At 37.2% G+C, this 13,447-nt stretch overlaps 1 protein-coding gene across 1 annotated transcript; it reads left to right on the forward strand.

Moving 5' to 3' along the window:
• The first annotated feature begins 10,097 nt into the window (after window positions 1-10,097).
• Window positions 10,098-12,849, forward strand: LOC127808265 (exocyst complex component EXO70I-like). The gene is made up of 3 exons (XM_052346726.1): window positions 10,098-11,011; window positions 11,285-12,063; window positions 12,152-12,849. Exons 1-3 carry the CDS (start codon window positions 10,220-10,222, stop codon window positions 12,717-12,719), a joined length of 2,139 nt encoding a protein of 712 aa, XP_052202686.1. The 5' UTR covers window positions 10,098-10,219; the 3' UTR covers window positions 12,720-12,849.
• The last annotated feature ends 598 nt before the right edge of the window (window positions 12,850-13,447 follow it).

The raw sequence follows: 13,447 nt of genomic DNA on the forward strand, positions 1-13,447 counted from the left end.
AAAAACTATTTTACCCTTATGATTTTAATTATTTCTCTATTTTTTTTCTCTCATCAATGACAGCAAACCATCTCTCATTGATCTTTCTCTTTGTTATAGAAAATATAGATATAGAAATTACATATAGGGAATTTAATGTTATGAATATCGAAAGTGTAGGATAGTCAACTTTGTAAATATAAAAAGTAGAATATCCTAAACATAATCCTAGGATCTAGAATGTATATATAATAGTGTAATGTGCCTTATAATGATATGAGATACATAATATTTCTTCTCTCTATTACATGGTATCAGAACAAGGTTATTTGCCCTAGTTGAGCAAAACTATTATCCTGAAGTTGAAGCAAACCTTGTTGTGTCCTAGATCCAATCACGACATGTAGTTTCGAGCCTAAGTGTGCATGATTCCAATTCGAGTTGAAGTTTGTGACAGGATCTTATTGAATCTCGATATTGCATCGAGTTCCCAATATTGGATCTTTCAAGTTTCTAGTAGCCAATTGTGTTGTTGGTATCAATTATTCCCTATTTCAAGTTGCAATTATGGTATTATTATTGGTAACCAGTTCCCAGTTTTGTATCGTTTTTATTCTTGGTGGTGATTGAGATTTGAGTTGTAGTTGTGTTTTAATCTTTTCTGCTAGCCAAGTTGAATTAGTTGGGTATAGATCTCAATGGCAGCCCAAGAACCAAACACCATTAATGCTACTGGACATGTAGATTCTAATGAGGTAAAGAATGTGATTTCTGATGTCATTCCCATGACAACAAAAATCATGAAACATAAACTCAATGGTAGAAATTATTTTGACTAGAGTAAAATTGTTAAGGTATACATTCGCATCATCGAAAGAGATGACCATCTCGCTAATGAACCATCATCTAATGCTGCTGCAAAGAAGACATGGCTACGTGAGGACGCTAAGATATTTCACTAGATCTGAAACTCTATTGACGCCGGGGTAATTAACCTAATCAATCATTGTGAATTTGTTAAAAAGCTAGCTAACCTTTTTATACTCCATTAAAGGTAATGTTTCTAGTATCTATGATATATGTTAGGAGTTTTATTGCTTAGAAAAACATGATAGGACTCTTACATAACATTTTATGGACTTTAAACAAGTGTATGAATAGTTGAATTATTTTCTTCCATTTAACACTGATGTAGAAACGCAGCAATCTCAATGTATACAAATGGCTATTATGAGTTTTCTAGTAAGCTTACCAACAAAGTTTGATGTTGCCTAAATGCAAATTTTGTCAAGCCCGGAGCTTGGATCTCTCCGTGATGCTTTTATTAGGATTCTATGAGCAGAAATTCCTCATCCTCCTCCAGGTACCAATTTAGCTCTTGTAAGTCACAATAATTAGATTGCAAATGGACATTGTGGTGGAAAATATGGTTGAAATGGTCGTGGAGAGAGGCGCAATGTGATACTAATGGCAGTGACGGTCGTGGTTTAGATACTAGTAGCAAACTTACATATTATCATTGTAGTGAAATTGGTCACACTAAACGAACTTGTTGGAAACTTTACAGAAAACCCTTACAACCATTAGTTGCCAATATTACTACTCATGATAAGAGTCATTCTGAATAAACAATTCTGATCTCATTTGACCTAATACCAAGCCTCTAAATAGTCTATCAATGCCTCGACATCCATTGGTGATAGCTCAAGTAATCTTACTACATTTCTTATGTCATCTTTTACCAAATAGGTTATTGATTATGGTGCTATAGATCAAATGACGGGGAATCCAAGTATTCTCTTATCCTTTGAATTCCAAACTCATTTCCCAAATATGACATTGACTAATGGGTCCATTGCATTTGTAGTAGGTTCTGAGCTTGCCCATCCTACTCCATTTCTTTCATTGTCCTCTATTTTATGTCTAATTGATTTCTCTTTTAATTTACTCTTTGTTAGTAAGCTCACTCATGTCCTTAACTATTGTCTCATTTTTTCCTACCCATTGTGCCTTTCAGGATCTTATGATGAAGAAGTTTATTAGTACAGGATATGAGTTTAGTGGTTTGTATCTCCTTAATATTACTCATACATCAGCAGTTCTACAACTAGCCATTTGATCCAGTGTCCTCTATCCTCTCAATCTCCATTGTTGTCTGGGACATCCCTCCTTATCTACTTTGAAGTTGTCTCCTCATTTTTCTTCTTTATCTCATTTAGAATAGAAGTCCTATCAGTTTGTTAAACATCATCGTATGTCTTATTTCACTTGCATTATTGAACACATTTCATCTCCTTTTATGTTAGTCCATTCAGATGTTTGGGGTCCATGTCCGATACCTTATAAGTTTGGATATTGGTAATTTGTAATCTTTGTTGATGATTACTCTCGTGCTCTATGGCTATCTTTAAAGAAATATTGCTTTGAATTATTTTTTGTATTTCGTTCCTTTCTAGTTGAAATCCAAACATAGTTTCATATTAATATGTGTGTTTTGCGCAGTGATAATGTCACTGAATATTTTTATGCCTGATTTACTTCTTTTCTATCACAACATAGCATTCTTCATAAATTGTTTTGGGTTGATACCCAACCCTAAAATGGTGTTGCCAAAAGAAAAAATATACACCTTTTGAAAACTACTCTAACTCTTATTTTCCACATGAAAGTTCCTAAACCTTTTTTGGTTGATGCATTCTCTACTGCTGTGACGCCCCATCCCCACTACCAGGTGTCACCGTAACCCAAGGTTATGTCAGTAGGTCCCACTCCGGAGGCTGGCTATGCCCTAACAACAGGCGATAAAATAACGTGTTTCCCTGGGTGGGGTCCAGGCTTCACCGCCTCCGGACATCGAGAACTCGAGGTCTAGGACTCATTTGCAGCAGAAGGACACTCGAGTCTCGAATCTGACTTGTGCCTTATATATGAGCAGATTATTAAATTGCAATTAGGGTATAACATAGTTTGCTCACACAAAGTACTCATTAAAAGTAATAAGTCCAACTGAAAAATACAAGCAGCATTCAACACATCCACAAAATAATTACATGACAGACACAAGTTACTAGGTCGCATTCCCGTCATGGGTTGCCATTCTCATCATTCAACTGGTCTTCAACATACACTGCCTTCCCTTTGTCGGACCTCGAACTATCTGTGTGGTTAGTGGGAAGGGTGAGTCTTAGGACTTAGTAAAGGTAATATGCAATGTAGTAAATTATTCAACATGACATCATAGATAAATATGAAGTGCAACATACATGCAAGCCTGTCCATCGCACCTATCTCAGGCTTTAGGTGGCCCCTAGTGATTCCAGCTATGACCCCGTCCTAGGACCCTCACGGTCAACAATCCACTGCCCCATGCCTAGTCACTTCCTCAATATCTTATGCAAGTCATGACAAAAAAAATTTACGTAGAGCATATTAAACCCTTACCTCAAAATATGTGTCGCCAGGTAATTCGTACCGTTGACGCACTCAATTCCCTTAACAAAAGTATTTTCAAAGCAAGGTTAACTCGTAATTAAATTTATTAACTACCGAATCCACAAAGTTATTAACTAATTAACTAATTTAGACATTGCCCCTTACTAATTAATTTAACTAACTAACTAATAATTAAATTAACTAATTAGAATAGACTTTAGCTTAACCAAATACACCACCTTACTAATATATTCATCAATTGACTAACAATAGAATAGCTTTAAAATTGAGCATACCGTACTGTTCTGCTTCTCCTCAAATTGACCTTCACTTCCCCTGCCTTCAATTGCCCTCCCAGACTCTCTATTTATACCATTCTTCACTAAGCACTTTCTTAATTTACATCATTTCATGGCATAATTGGGTAGTCCACTCTTTGGACAATATCATTGATATTATTCCCAAGTTCCTAGGGCAATTGCATCAAAATGTGAAGAAAATTAAGGTTGTGGCGGTCAAAAAATGGAAAGCAACGCAAAAGGTAGCCCAAGCTGCCACCTAGCGTGGCCAAGAAGGTCGCGCGACCGAGTGGCCGCGCACATGGAGTGTGCGCTGGGCATCTCATGGCGCCCGGCTGGGAATAAAAATTCCCAGCCTTTCTTTTGCGCAAGCAGGGGTTCGATCCCCCGTCCCTCACGTGCACACGAGCACTTCAGCCACTTGGTCCAGCCACTCCTTGCTTCATATTACCCTTCATTTTATTTTTAAGGTGACTTTTGCTCCAATTTTCAATATCTCCATAATTACTTCCAAGTGAAATAATTAATTATCTTAATTTTTTATTTCCTCAAAACACCATAAATAAATATTTTCTCCAAAATTTTCAAATATTCCTCAACCAACTATTATTTATTTTTCAAGATTTACAAAAATTCGGGACATTACAACTGTTGGCTTCTTAATTAATTGCATGCCTTCGTCCATCCTTGGCGAGGATATTCCTTACTCTATCTTATTTACTTCTCAATCTCTTTTTCCTATTGAACCACGTATCTTTGGTTGCACTTGTTTTGTTTGTGATGTCCTCCCTTACTTGTTTAAGTTGGATCCAAAATCTCTTACGTGTATTTTTCTTGGATATTACCGTACTTAGCAAGGGTATTGAATTTTTCTCCTACCTAAGGCTGGTATTTGGTTTCTATTAATGTCATATTCTTTGAGGCCACGTCATTCTTTTATATCTCCACTGATCATAAGGATGATGTTTTTTTGGTTTACATTATGACCACTCGAGTTGCCCCACTTGTGTCTTCTAACCCACATATTATTCAAGTGTATTCTCATAGGGCTCCATATCCTTCATCTACTTCTTCATCTGCAAATCCTCTTACCACCATGACTACCCCGATTCTTCCATCTCTTGATTTAAGCCTTAACCTTCCCATCATTCTACATGAAGGTAAACGTCAATGTACTCATCCTATATCTTCTTTTGCTTCTTATACACATTTATCTCCCTTTTAGTGATTTATTCTATCTTCGGTTCAGTCTCAGTTCCTAAATGTTTATCTAAAACTTTGTCTCACATTGGTTGACTTGTGGCTATGGTTGATGAGATGTTGGCCTTTGATGATAATGGTATTTGGGATTTTGTTCCTTTACCTTATGGAAAGACAGTTATTAGATGCAAATAAGTCTTTGTTGTCAAAGTTAATCCTGATGTGGCTCGGCTTAAAGCCCATTTGGTTGCAAAAAGGCATACTAAGACCTACGATGTTGATTATTCTGATACATTTTCTCTAATGGCTAAACTTATTTTTGTTCACTTCTTTATCTATCTAGCTATTACTAATTATTGGCCCATTTATCAATTCGATGTCAAGAATGATTTTTCTTCAAGGTGACTTACAAGAAGAAATTTATATGGAGCTACCATTTGGGTTTGTTGCTCAGGGGGAGTCAAACAAGGTTTATAAACTTAAAAAATCTTTATATGGTTTAAAATAGAGAAAAAGTTTATGTGATCATTTTATGTTATATTAACAATCGAAGATTGGTATAATATTGTTAGTTGTATACGTTGATGATATTGTTATCACAAGGAATGACAATGCAGGCATTGCAGCTCTTAAGTCCTTCATACAATTGAGATTTCAGACCAAAGACTTGGAAAAGTTGAAATATTTCTTGAGAATTAAAGTAGCAAGATCTAAAAATTATCTATCTCTTTCCCAATGTAAATATGTCCTTGATCTCATGACTGAAACATGGAAGTTGGGGGTTAAACCATGTAGTGTGCCAATGATTACAAACTTGCAACTAACAACCGATAAGGGATAGTTGTTTGAAAATCGTGAAATATATAGGAGATTGGTTAGGAAACTGAACTATCTAATTGTGACTCATCTTGATATTGTTTATTTTGTCAGCATCATAAGTCAATTATGTCTTCTCATATAATACCTCATTAGGCTGCTTTAGATCAAATTTTGTGTTATATAAAAGAAGCCTCAAGACATGGCATATTATATAAAAATCATAGGCGCTCTAATATTGAATGTTTCACAAAAGCATATTAGACTTCTTTTAAGGTTGACATGAGATTGACAATAGGATACTATATCTTCATTAGTGGTAATTTGGTCTCATGCAAAAGTAAGAAATATCGCGTAGTATTTCTATCTAGAGTAGAATCAGAATATTGTGTAATGGCACAATCAATATGTGAACTTATGTGGATTTATCAACTGATAAGCGAAATTGGATTGAACAATTCTTTACATATGAAGTTATGGTATGATAATCAAGTTGCTTTTTATATTGCATCAAATTTGGTTTTCTAAACAAATTGAAGTTGATTATCATTTCATCTGAGAAAAAATCTAACAAAAACTTCACATCAACTGGTTATATCAAGATAAGCGAACAACTAGGTGATATATTCATAAAAACATTGAATGGTTCTAGAATTTATTATCTATGTAACAATTTGGGCATGATTAATATCTATGCTTTAGAATGAGGGAGAATGTTATAGAAAGTGTATATATATAAACCAGATCTAGAGCATTCAATGTCGTAAATAAAAGGTGTAGAACAGTCGACTTTGTAAATATCGAAAGTAAAATATCCAAAACATAGTCTTAGGATGTATAATGTATATATAATGACATAATATGTACAATAGTTGTATCTCTTTCTCTTCTCCACATAACACTCTGGTTTACCAAAGCATTATTGCCTAAAAAATTCAAGAAATTTTCTTAGATATTATATTTACACTTACAAATCTTTATGAATTTCCTTTTAAGTCCTTAATCTTAATTAAAAAAACTAATCAAAATAATGTATGAAACATAATTTAGATCAAATTTTATCAAGATGTAATAGTAAAAATTAAATATCAAGTAAACGAAATCAAATTATTACACCTCTTATTATTGTGTTCAATAATTTAAAAAACTAATATTTCAATGAAAAAATATTCTAAGTATGGAAACATAGAAGTACCATATTCAAATCAGTTATCTACTCATTTCCCATTAAAGTGCTCAGATCACCTAGCACATTTGAATATGTTAAATGAAGTGACAAATCGCCTAGCAACACTTTCAAAACAATTTTTGTGTATATTATGGTCAAACACATGAATATTTTATATTTCTTACATCTTTATGACAAAATGAGATGGTAATCATCATATATTATTCATCAATTAAATCCACACTCTTTGATTCAAGATGAAATATCAATTACCTAATAATAACAGTGTAACTTTTCATTTATTCACCAAGATCCTAATAATTTGTCAAATTATCTCTAAATCCCCTTCGATCAAATTTCAATTAACTTAAAAATAATTTCAATCTTCAAAATTCTTTAAAATTTTTAGATATTGCGTGTAATACATCTTGCAAGGAAAGGATCGAAACTTGTATTGACTCCAACAACAATAAATGAATCTTGAAAATTTGATCGAGGAAGACCCATGGAAAAATTTCAAATTCCTAAATGGTTTGGAGGTCAAATTTTCAAAATTGTTCAGCTTGCATTGCCAATTAACCCATCTAATAATGCACAAATGACTAATTTATTTCGCTAGACAGTCAACACCATATGGCATTATCGTGGGGTTGTGTTTTACAAAAATGGTTGATCATGATTACTATGTTATTAATATTGGTTTAGTTCTGGGTATTAATGGCTTAACACCTCCCGTGCAAATAAAAGCAAAAGTAGCAGTAGCCAAATGCTTATGGGTGATGTTCTGGTCAAATTAATATTTTGTTTAAATAATAATCAATTTTTTATTTTTTATGAAAAGAAAATTTACCCTCAAAATTTCCTTAAAGCTCAATTCTTTCAATTTTTTATAAAATCTCGAGTATTACACTCCATCAATTAGGGGTGTTCATGGTGCGGTTTGGGCGATTTAGGGTATTTTCAACACGCCAAATCGCACGGGTTCACGAAAATCGCACCAGACTGCACCGCAATTTGTGGTGCGGTCTGGTGCGGTTTTCACGGTCTAATGCAATATTAATCAAAAGCAAGCAACAACCACATATCTAAACCAAATTCATAGAATAGTCCTAAAGCCTGAAACTTGGAACCCAATAGAGCACAAAAAGAGATAACTTACAGTGGTAGTGAGCGAGAGCGAGCGTGAGAGAAAAGCAGGGGTGCTGGGAAACCCGCACAATAGCACCGAGTGAGATGCAACGAGTCAGCAACCATAGGCTACAGCGTTGTGGATGGCGATAGTAGGGGGCGGTGGAGATATCGACGGTGGAGCTCGTGGCAATAAGAGGCAGTTGCAGCGATGGAAGAGAGGCTATAGGAGCAGAGAGCGAGAGAGAGATAATGCGAGAGAAAAAGAAGTGAGAAATGGAGGTACCAGTTGTGCCGAGCACAGAGAGTGTGAGAGAGAATGGTGGGAGCAGAGAGAAAGAGAGATATGGGGCGTCAGTGTGCCACTTATGCTGCAGGAGAGAGAGAATGGTTGAATCTGTCAATTCAAAATGGCTTATAATTAATGCAAATGACAAGTCTTCATGGCATTAGCAGTGGCACTTGCACAACTTTAATTAATGCAAAGGAGATGAATAGCATTGGCATCCGCCCAAGTAACTTTAATTAATGCTAAGGACGATTTTTTATTAATTTAATAATAATTTATATAATTATAATTTTTATTATACACAAAAATTTGAAAAATTTGGGCGGTTCGGTTTGAAACCAAACCGCCAAGGGCCCAAACTGTGTAAACTGCGATTTGGGCATACGGCAAACCGTTTTCGACCGCTCTGATGAAAAAATCGACTGGTTCGATGCGGTCTGGCCGGTTTCTGCGGTGTGCCGATTTTTTTGCACACCCCTACCATCAATACTTTTATTTGCTCTCATTTTTTCCTAATAAATTCAGCAATAAATCCAAGCATGTTCATTCTTTCTAAGCATTACACCAAGAATCCTCAGACAATTATGATGACTCTTTTATTAGTTTTTCTCATTGACAACAAAGGTCTCATCTATTTTCTCTCATATTTTCTAAGTAATTAGGAAACCATATTGACAATAAGATTTCTACAATGCCATCATCTTTGTTAAGGTTGTAAAAACCCATTATTGATTAGGTTTTTGTTTATTTTTTCAATTATATATATATCTCTCTTTTTCTCACACACATTATCTTTCTCTTTATTGACAACTTCATTGACAATAAGTTTTTTTCAACCCCATTACCAATAATGTGGTTAACAAAAACCCCATAAGTGATGTTTCTACTCAATGACCTCTTATATGTCTCATTTTGTCTTTATGTGTTTATTTGTTATGTGTGTGAACAATCTCATTAGTGACGGGGTTCCATCATCAATTAGGTTATTGTAAACCTATTGGCTAAAGTTCCATTGTTGATGAGTTTTTTCTTCTCTATTCAACATTTCTCCTATTTATTTTTCTTATTTCTTTGTATTATCTCTCTCCCTCTTTTTATTTGTGTTTTTATTTATTTCTTAACAACCTCATTAACAATAAAGGTTTTACAACCACATCATTGTCAAATATGTCAAACTTTTTAATCTATATTTTCGTCTGTCTTTTTCACTATGTAAAACTCTTCGCCCAATTTTTCTCACCAATAAAAAACAACAATGTGTTTCTCTTGAAGGAATCCAGATCGTTGGGCTCCATTGATTGAACCCAATGATTTGGGTTTCCTTAATTGCTTAATGGAGTCAATACTATTATTGGTTTTTTTGTTATTTTTATTGTTTTGTAATTTTTAAAAAAGCTTGAGATGAGAGAGAAATGACATTTTAGTATTTAAAAAAAATTAACAATCATTTTTCTAGGAAAGTGATGCATAGTTAATAAGCTCAAGTGAGATATTTGTCAATTTTCAAATGTCACGAGTCTTTTTGCCAAAACTCAAGGTGCTTGGTGTTATTTAACCCAAGAAGGAAAAATTCTATTTCCAGTTTTGGACAGATGGACCGGGCTTCAAGCGATCCAAGCCCAACTTAAGTAAGGCTTAGAAGAAAGCCCAGTTGGTCCTTAGAATTATCGGGCCATTTCGACTAGTCCTAGGTCACAATATTTCCGTTACCTTTTGGACTGATTCAAGCCCCACCGGCCTTTTTAAATCGCTCCCTTGTCCGTTTCCGATCGCAAATGCCATTTGTTCTTCGATGGGATCGAGCAGCAGAATATCCGGCTAGTTCTATCGCCACATTGTGATTCTCACTTATCAAAAACCATTTAACCAGTCGATCGAGCTCCCCAAAAACTCTGTTTCAGACCATCCATGGAGATCGAAGAAGACGAATCCACTCTCGCCAAGCTAGAGTCGGCGTGTTCCGAGCTCAAGAACCAGCTCCAAGCCTCCGCAGCACTGGAGGCGAATCTCGAGAATATGGACGACAAATTCGACGCCTTTCAGAAAACCCTAGCCACGGCTTCAAGAAGGATCGCCCCTCTGCATTCGTTGTCCATAGCCACCAAAGCTCTCGACTCCAGAATCAACCGTGCCGTCTCGCCGGCGCTGGCGCTCATCGAGAGCTTCAAGGTCTCGGAGTCTCTCCAGAGCAAGCTGCTCGCTCTCTCGTCCAAGCTATCCAGGGAGAAGTCGCCGAAATCGCGGCTGAAGCGGCTGGAGAAATACGTGGATTGCGTGAACAAGCTGAATTCGGCGATTAATTCGATCAGTCAAGAGTGCGAGCCGGCAATCCAGAAGCTTCAGGAGGTTGTGGAGTTTCTGAGCCGGACTAAGGCGACCGATCAGTACAGGATTCATCGGCTGAGAGAGACGTTGATCACGCTCAAGGCTTTGTGTGAAACGGAGGTCGATGCGATAAGGTTTGACGGATTGCTGGACGAGGCTTTGCTCAATCTGCAGGATGAGTTTGAGGCCATTTTGCAGCAGATGAGGCACCGGAACATCGGCGAGGCGCTAGGAGATGACGGCGATCAGGCTGAGGAGACGTCGATCGTGGCTGCCGGTTTGGGTTCTAAGCTTGAAGTTGAAGTTCTCAGGCAGATTTCGGAGACCCTTGCTGCCAACGATTGCTTGGATATCTGTGTCGACATCTTTGTCAAGGTAATAACAGTTAACAAATCTACTTTAATAAACAATAACAATGCATTAAACTTTTTATCTCATTTTGGATCGTTGCTCACCCAATTCATTTATCTACTGTTCATGTTGGTTACCACTTTGAGCCATAATTTAGTAGTGGGTGGAACAAACGCCCATGAGTTGGTAATGACCTAATTATTTAATGAAGTATTATTAGACTTAAAAAGTTTCATAGGTGTTGCTTGACCCTCTTAAGTCTTGAACAGATTATTTCTATGTCTGTTCGTGGAACAGGTGAGATATAGAAGAGCAGCAAAAGCGCTGATGAGGCTGAACCCAGACTACCTGAGAACATACACTGCCGAAGAGGTCGATGAGATGGAATGGGAGAGCTTGGAGACATCCATTACTCTCTGGATCCAACACTTCGAACTCGCAGTCAAAACCGTTCTTCTATCGGAGAAGAATCTCTGCAGTCAAGTCCTGGGGAACATCATGGACGGCCTGATATGGCTGGAATGCTTCGTCAAGATCGCCGACAAGATCATGGCCGTCTTCTTCCGGTTTGGCGAAGGGGTCTCCAGGAGCAGCAAAGAGCCCCAGAAGCTGTTCAAACTGCTCGACATGTTCGAAGCCTTGGAGAAGCTCAAAACCACATTCTCCGACGTGTTCGAAGGCGACGCCGGCGCCGATATCTGCCTCCGGTTCCGGGAGCTTGAGAAGCTCCTCGTCCACTCCGCCAGCAAGGTGTTCTGGGAATTGGGCCTGCAAATCGAAGGCAACCAAGACGGCTTCCCGCCGCCGCCCGACGGCTCGATCCCGAAGATCGTCCGGTACGCGACCAACTATCTCAAGTACCTCGCCACCGATGCATACAGCGCCTCAATGGCGAAAGTGCTTCGAACTGAGCAAATATGGAAAGCCGGGATTTTCTCGAAGCTGGAAACCGAGGAGAACTTGCTCAAAGACGCTATTATCAACGTGATGGAAGCTCTTCAGAGGAACGTGGAAACAAAGAGATCGAGATACAAGGACAAAGTCCTCCCCCATGTTTTCACTATGAACACCTTCTGGTACTGTTAAATTGTTAACAGTGAGTGATCTCATCTAAAGGTTTAAACTAGTAGACTGAAGGCTAACTTTAATCTTCTTCTATATCAGGTACATTTACATGAGAACCAAAAACTCTGAACTTGCGAAGCTGGTCGGTGACCAGTACATGAAGAAGAAGTACAAGGTTGTCGCCGAAGAAGCGGCGTACTTATACCAGAAGCAAGCTTGGGGCGCTCTGGTGAGATTTCTGGACAAGGAAGAGATGAAGAAAGTGACCAAGGAAGGCGTGGAAGCCATGGCGAGAGGGAAAATGCAAGCCTTCACAAACGGCTTCAATGAGATACTACATCGCCATAGAAGCTCTTACAGGGTGCCTGATCCGGACTTGAGAGAGCAAATCAGGGAGGCCACTGTGACGCTCATTGTGCCGGCTTATACCGAGTTTTTGAACACTTATGCCTCTGTTTTGGGGGTGAAGTCCTGTTTATCGCCGGCGGCAATCGAGGAGTTGTTGGCTCAGATGTTCGGCTGCGGTGAAAGGGAAAGAGATGGGAAGAGCGCTCATCACCGTCGAGATTCCAGGGATGGGACGGACGAGACGCAGCCGGAATCTGTTGATCGGAAACGTGAGGCCGGAGAGTTCCGGCGGTCCAAATCGAACGCCAGTGAAGTATGAAATCAGACGAAGACTCCCTGGTTATGTTGCCATGTTAGGAGGGAGAAAATATCTGCATGTACTATATTACATCTTTATTAAAGTGGTATAATCCGTTAATGATATAATAATATATTTATTTTTTCAGTTACTTTAATCAATGTTTTCACATCCAACCGAAACGGCACTGGTCGAATTGGGTCAGTTCATTTTAATTTTTCATTAAATAAATATTTATAATAATAATAATACTAACCTCGCAATTCAAATTTTATATAGTAAAAAGTAATTTTTGTTCCTAAATTTTACGTGAAACTTTAAAATTTTTGTGATTTTTAAATATATTTATAAATCATGTAAAATTACTTATTTAAACATATAAACAATAAATACACATGTAAATTTGACAGTTTTCTAGTGTCTCTTTGACTCATTTTTTCTTTTTTTCAATGTCTCATTTTTTTTGACATCTTCCTAACTCCTCTCTCATTCCAATGACAGAATCAACACTTTGGGTAAAGGAGAGCGCATTGTCTATCATCTTTTTTATTTTAAGGAAGACAAGTGTAAAAAAATATAATAATTTATATGCATTACAACAAGGGTCAGGGACAATTTTAAAAGTTAAGAAAGGCAATTACACACCCTCAATTGTATATAGTTTCACCTCTATCTTTAGCTTTGATCTCTCTTTCTCTTTGATGTCTCTTGTGTTTTCTCCTGCTACGTTTCTTTTCTCTATCTTGTGT

This window comes from Diospyros lotus, chromosome 8 (genome assembly GCF_014633365.1).
Source record: "Diospyros lotus cultivar Yz01 chromosome 8, ASM1463336v1, whole genome shotgun sequence".
Taxonomy (NCBI): domain Eukaryota; kingdom Viridiplantae; phylum Streptophyta; class Magnoliopsida; order Ericales; family Ebenaceae; genus Diospyros; species Diospyros lotus.

Excerpts from the sequence above, each read along its gene's own strand:
- LOC127808265 (XM_052346726.1), top strand. The coding sequence starts at position 10,220 with ATGGAGATCGAAGAAGACGAATCCACTCTCGCCAAGCTAGAGTCGGCG. Across the intron at positions 11,012-11,284 it reads GTGTCGACATCTTTGTCAAG|GTGAGATATAGAAGAGCAGC; the intron begins GTAATAACAGTT and ends TTCGTGGAACAG. Across the intron at positions 12,064-12,151 it reads TTCACTATGAACACCTTCTG|GTACATTTACATGAGAACCA; the intron begins GTACTGTTAAAT and ends CTTCTATATCAG.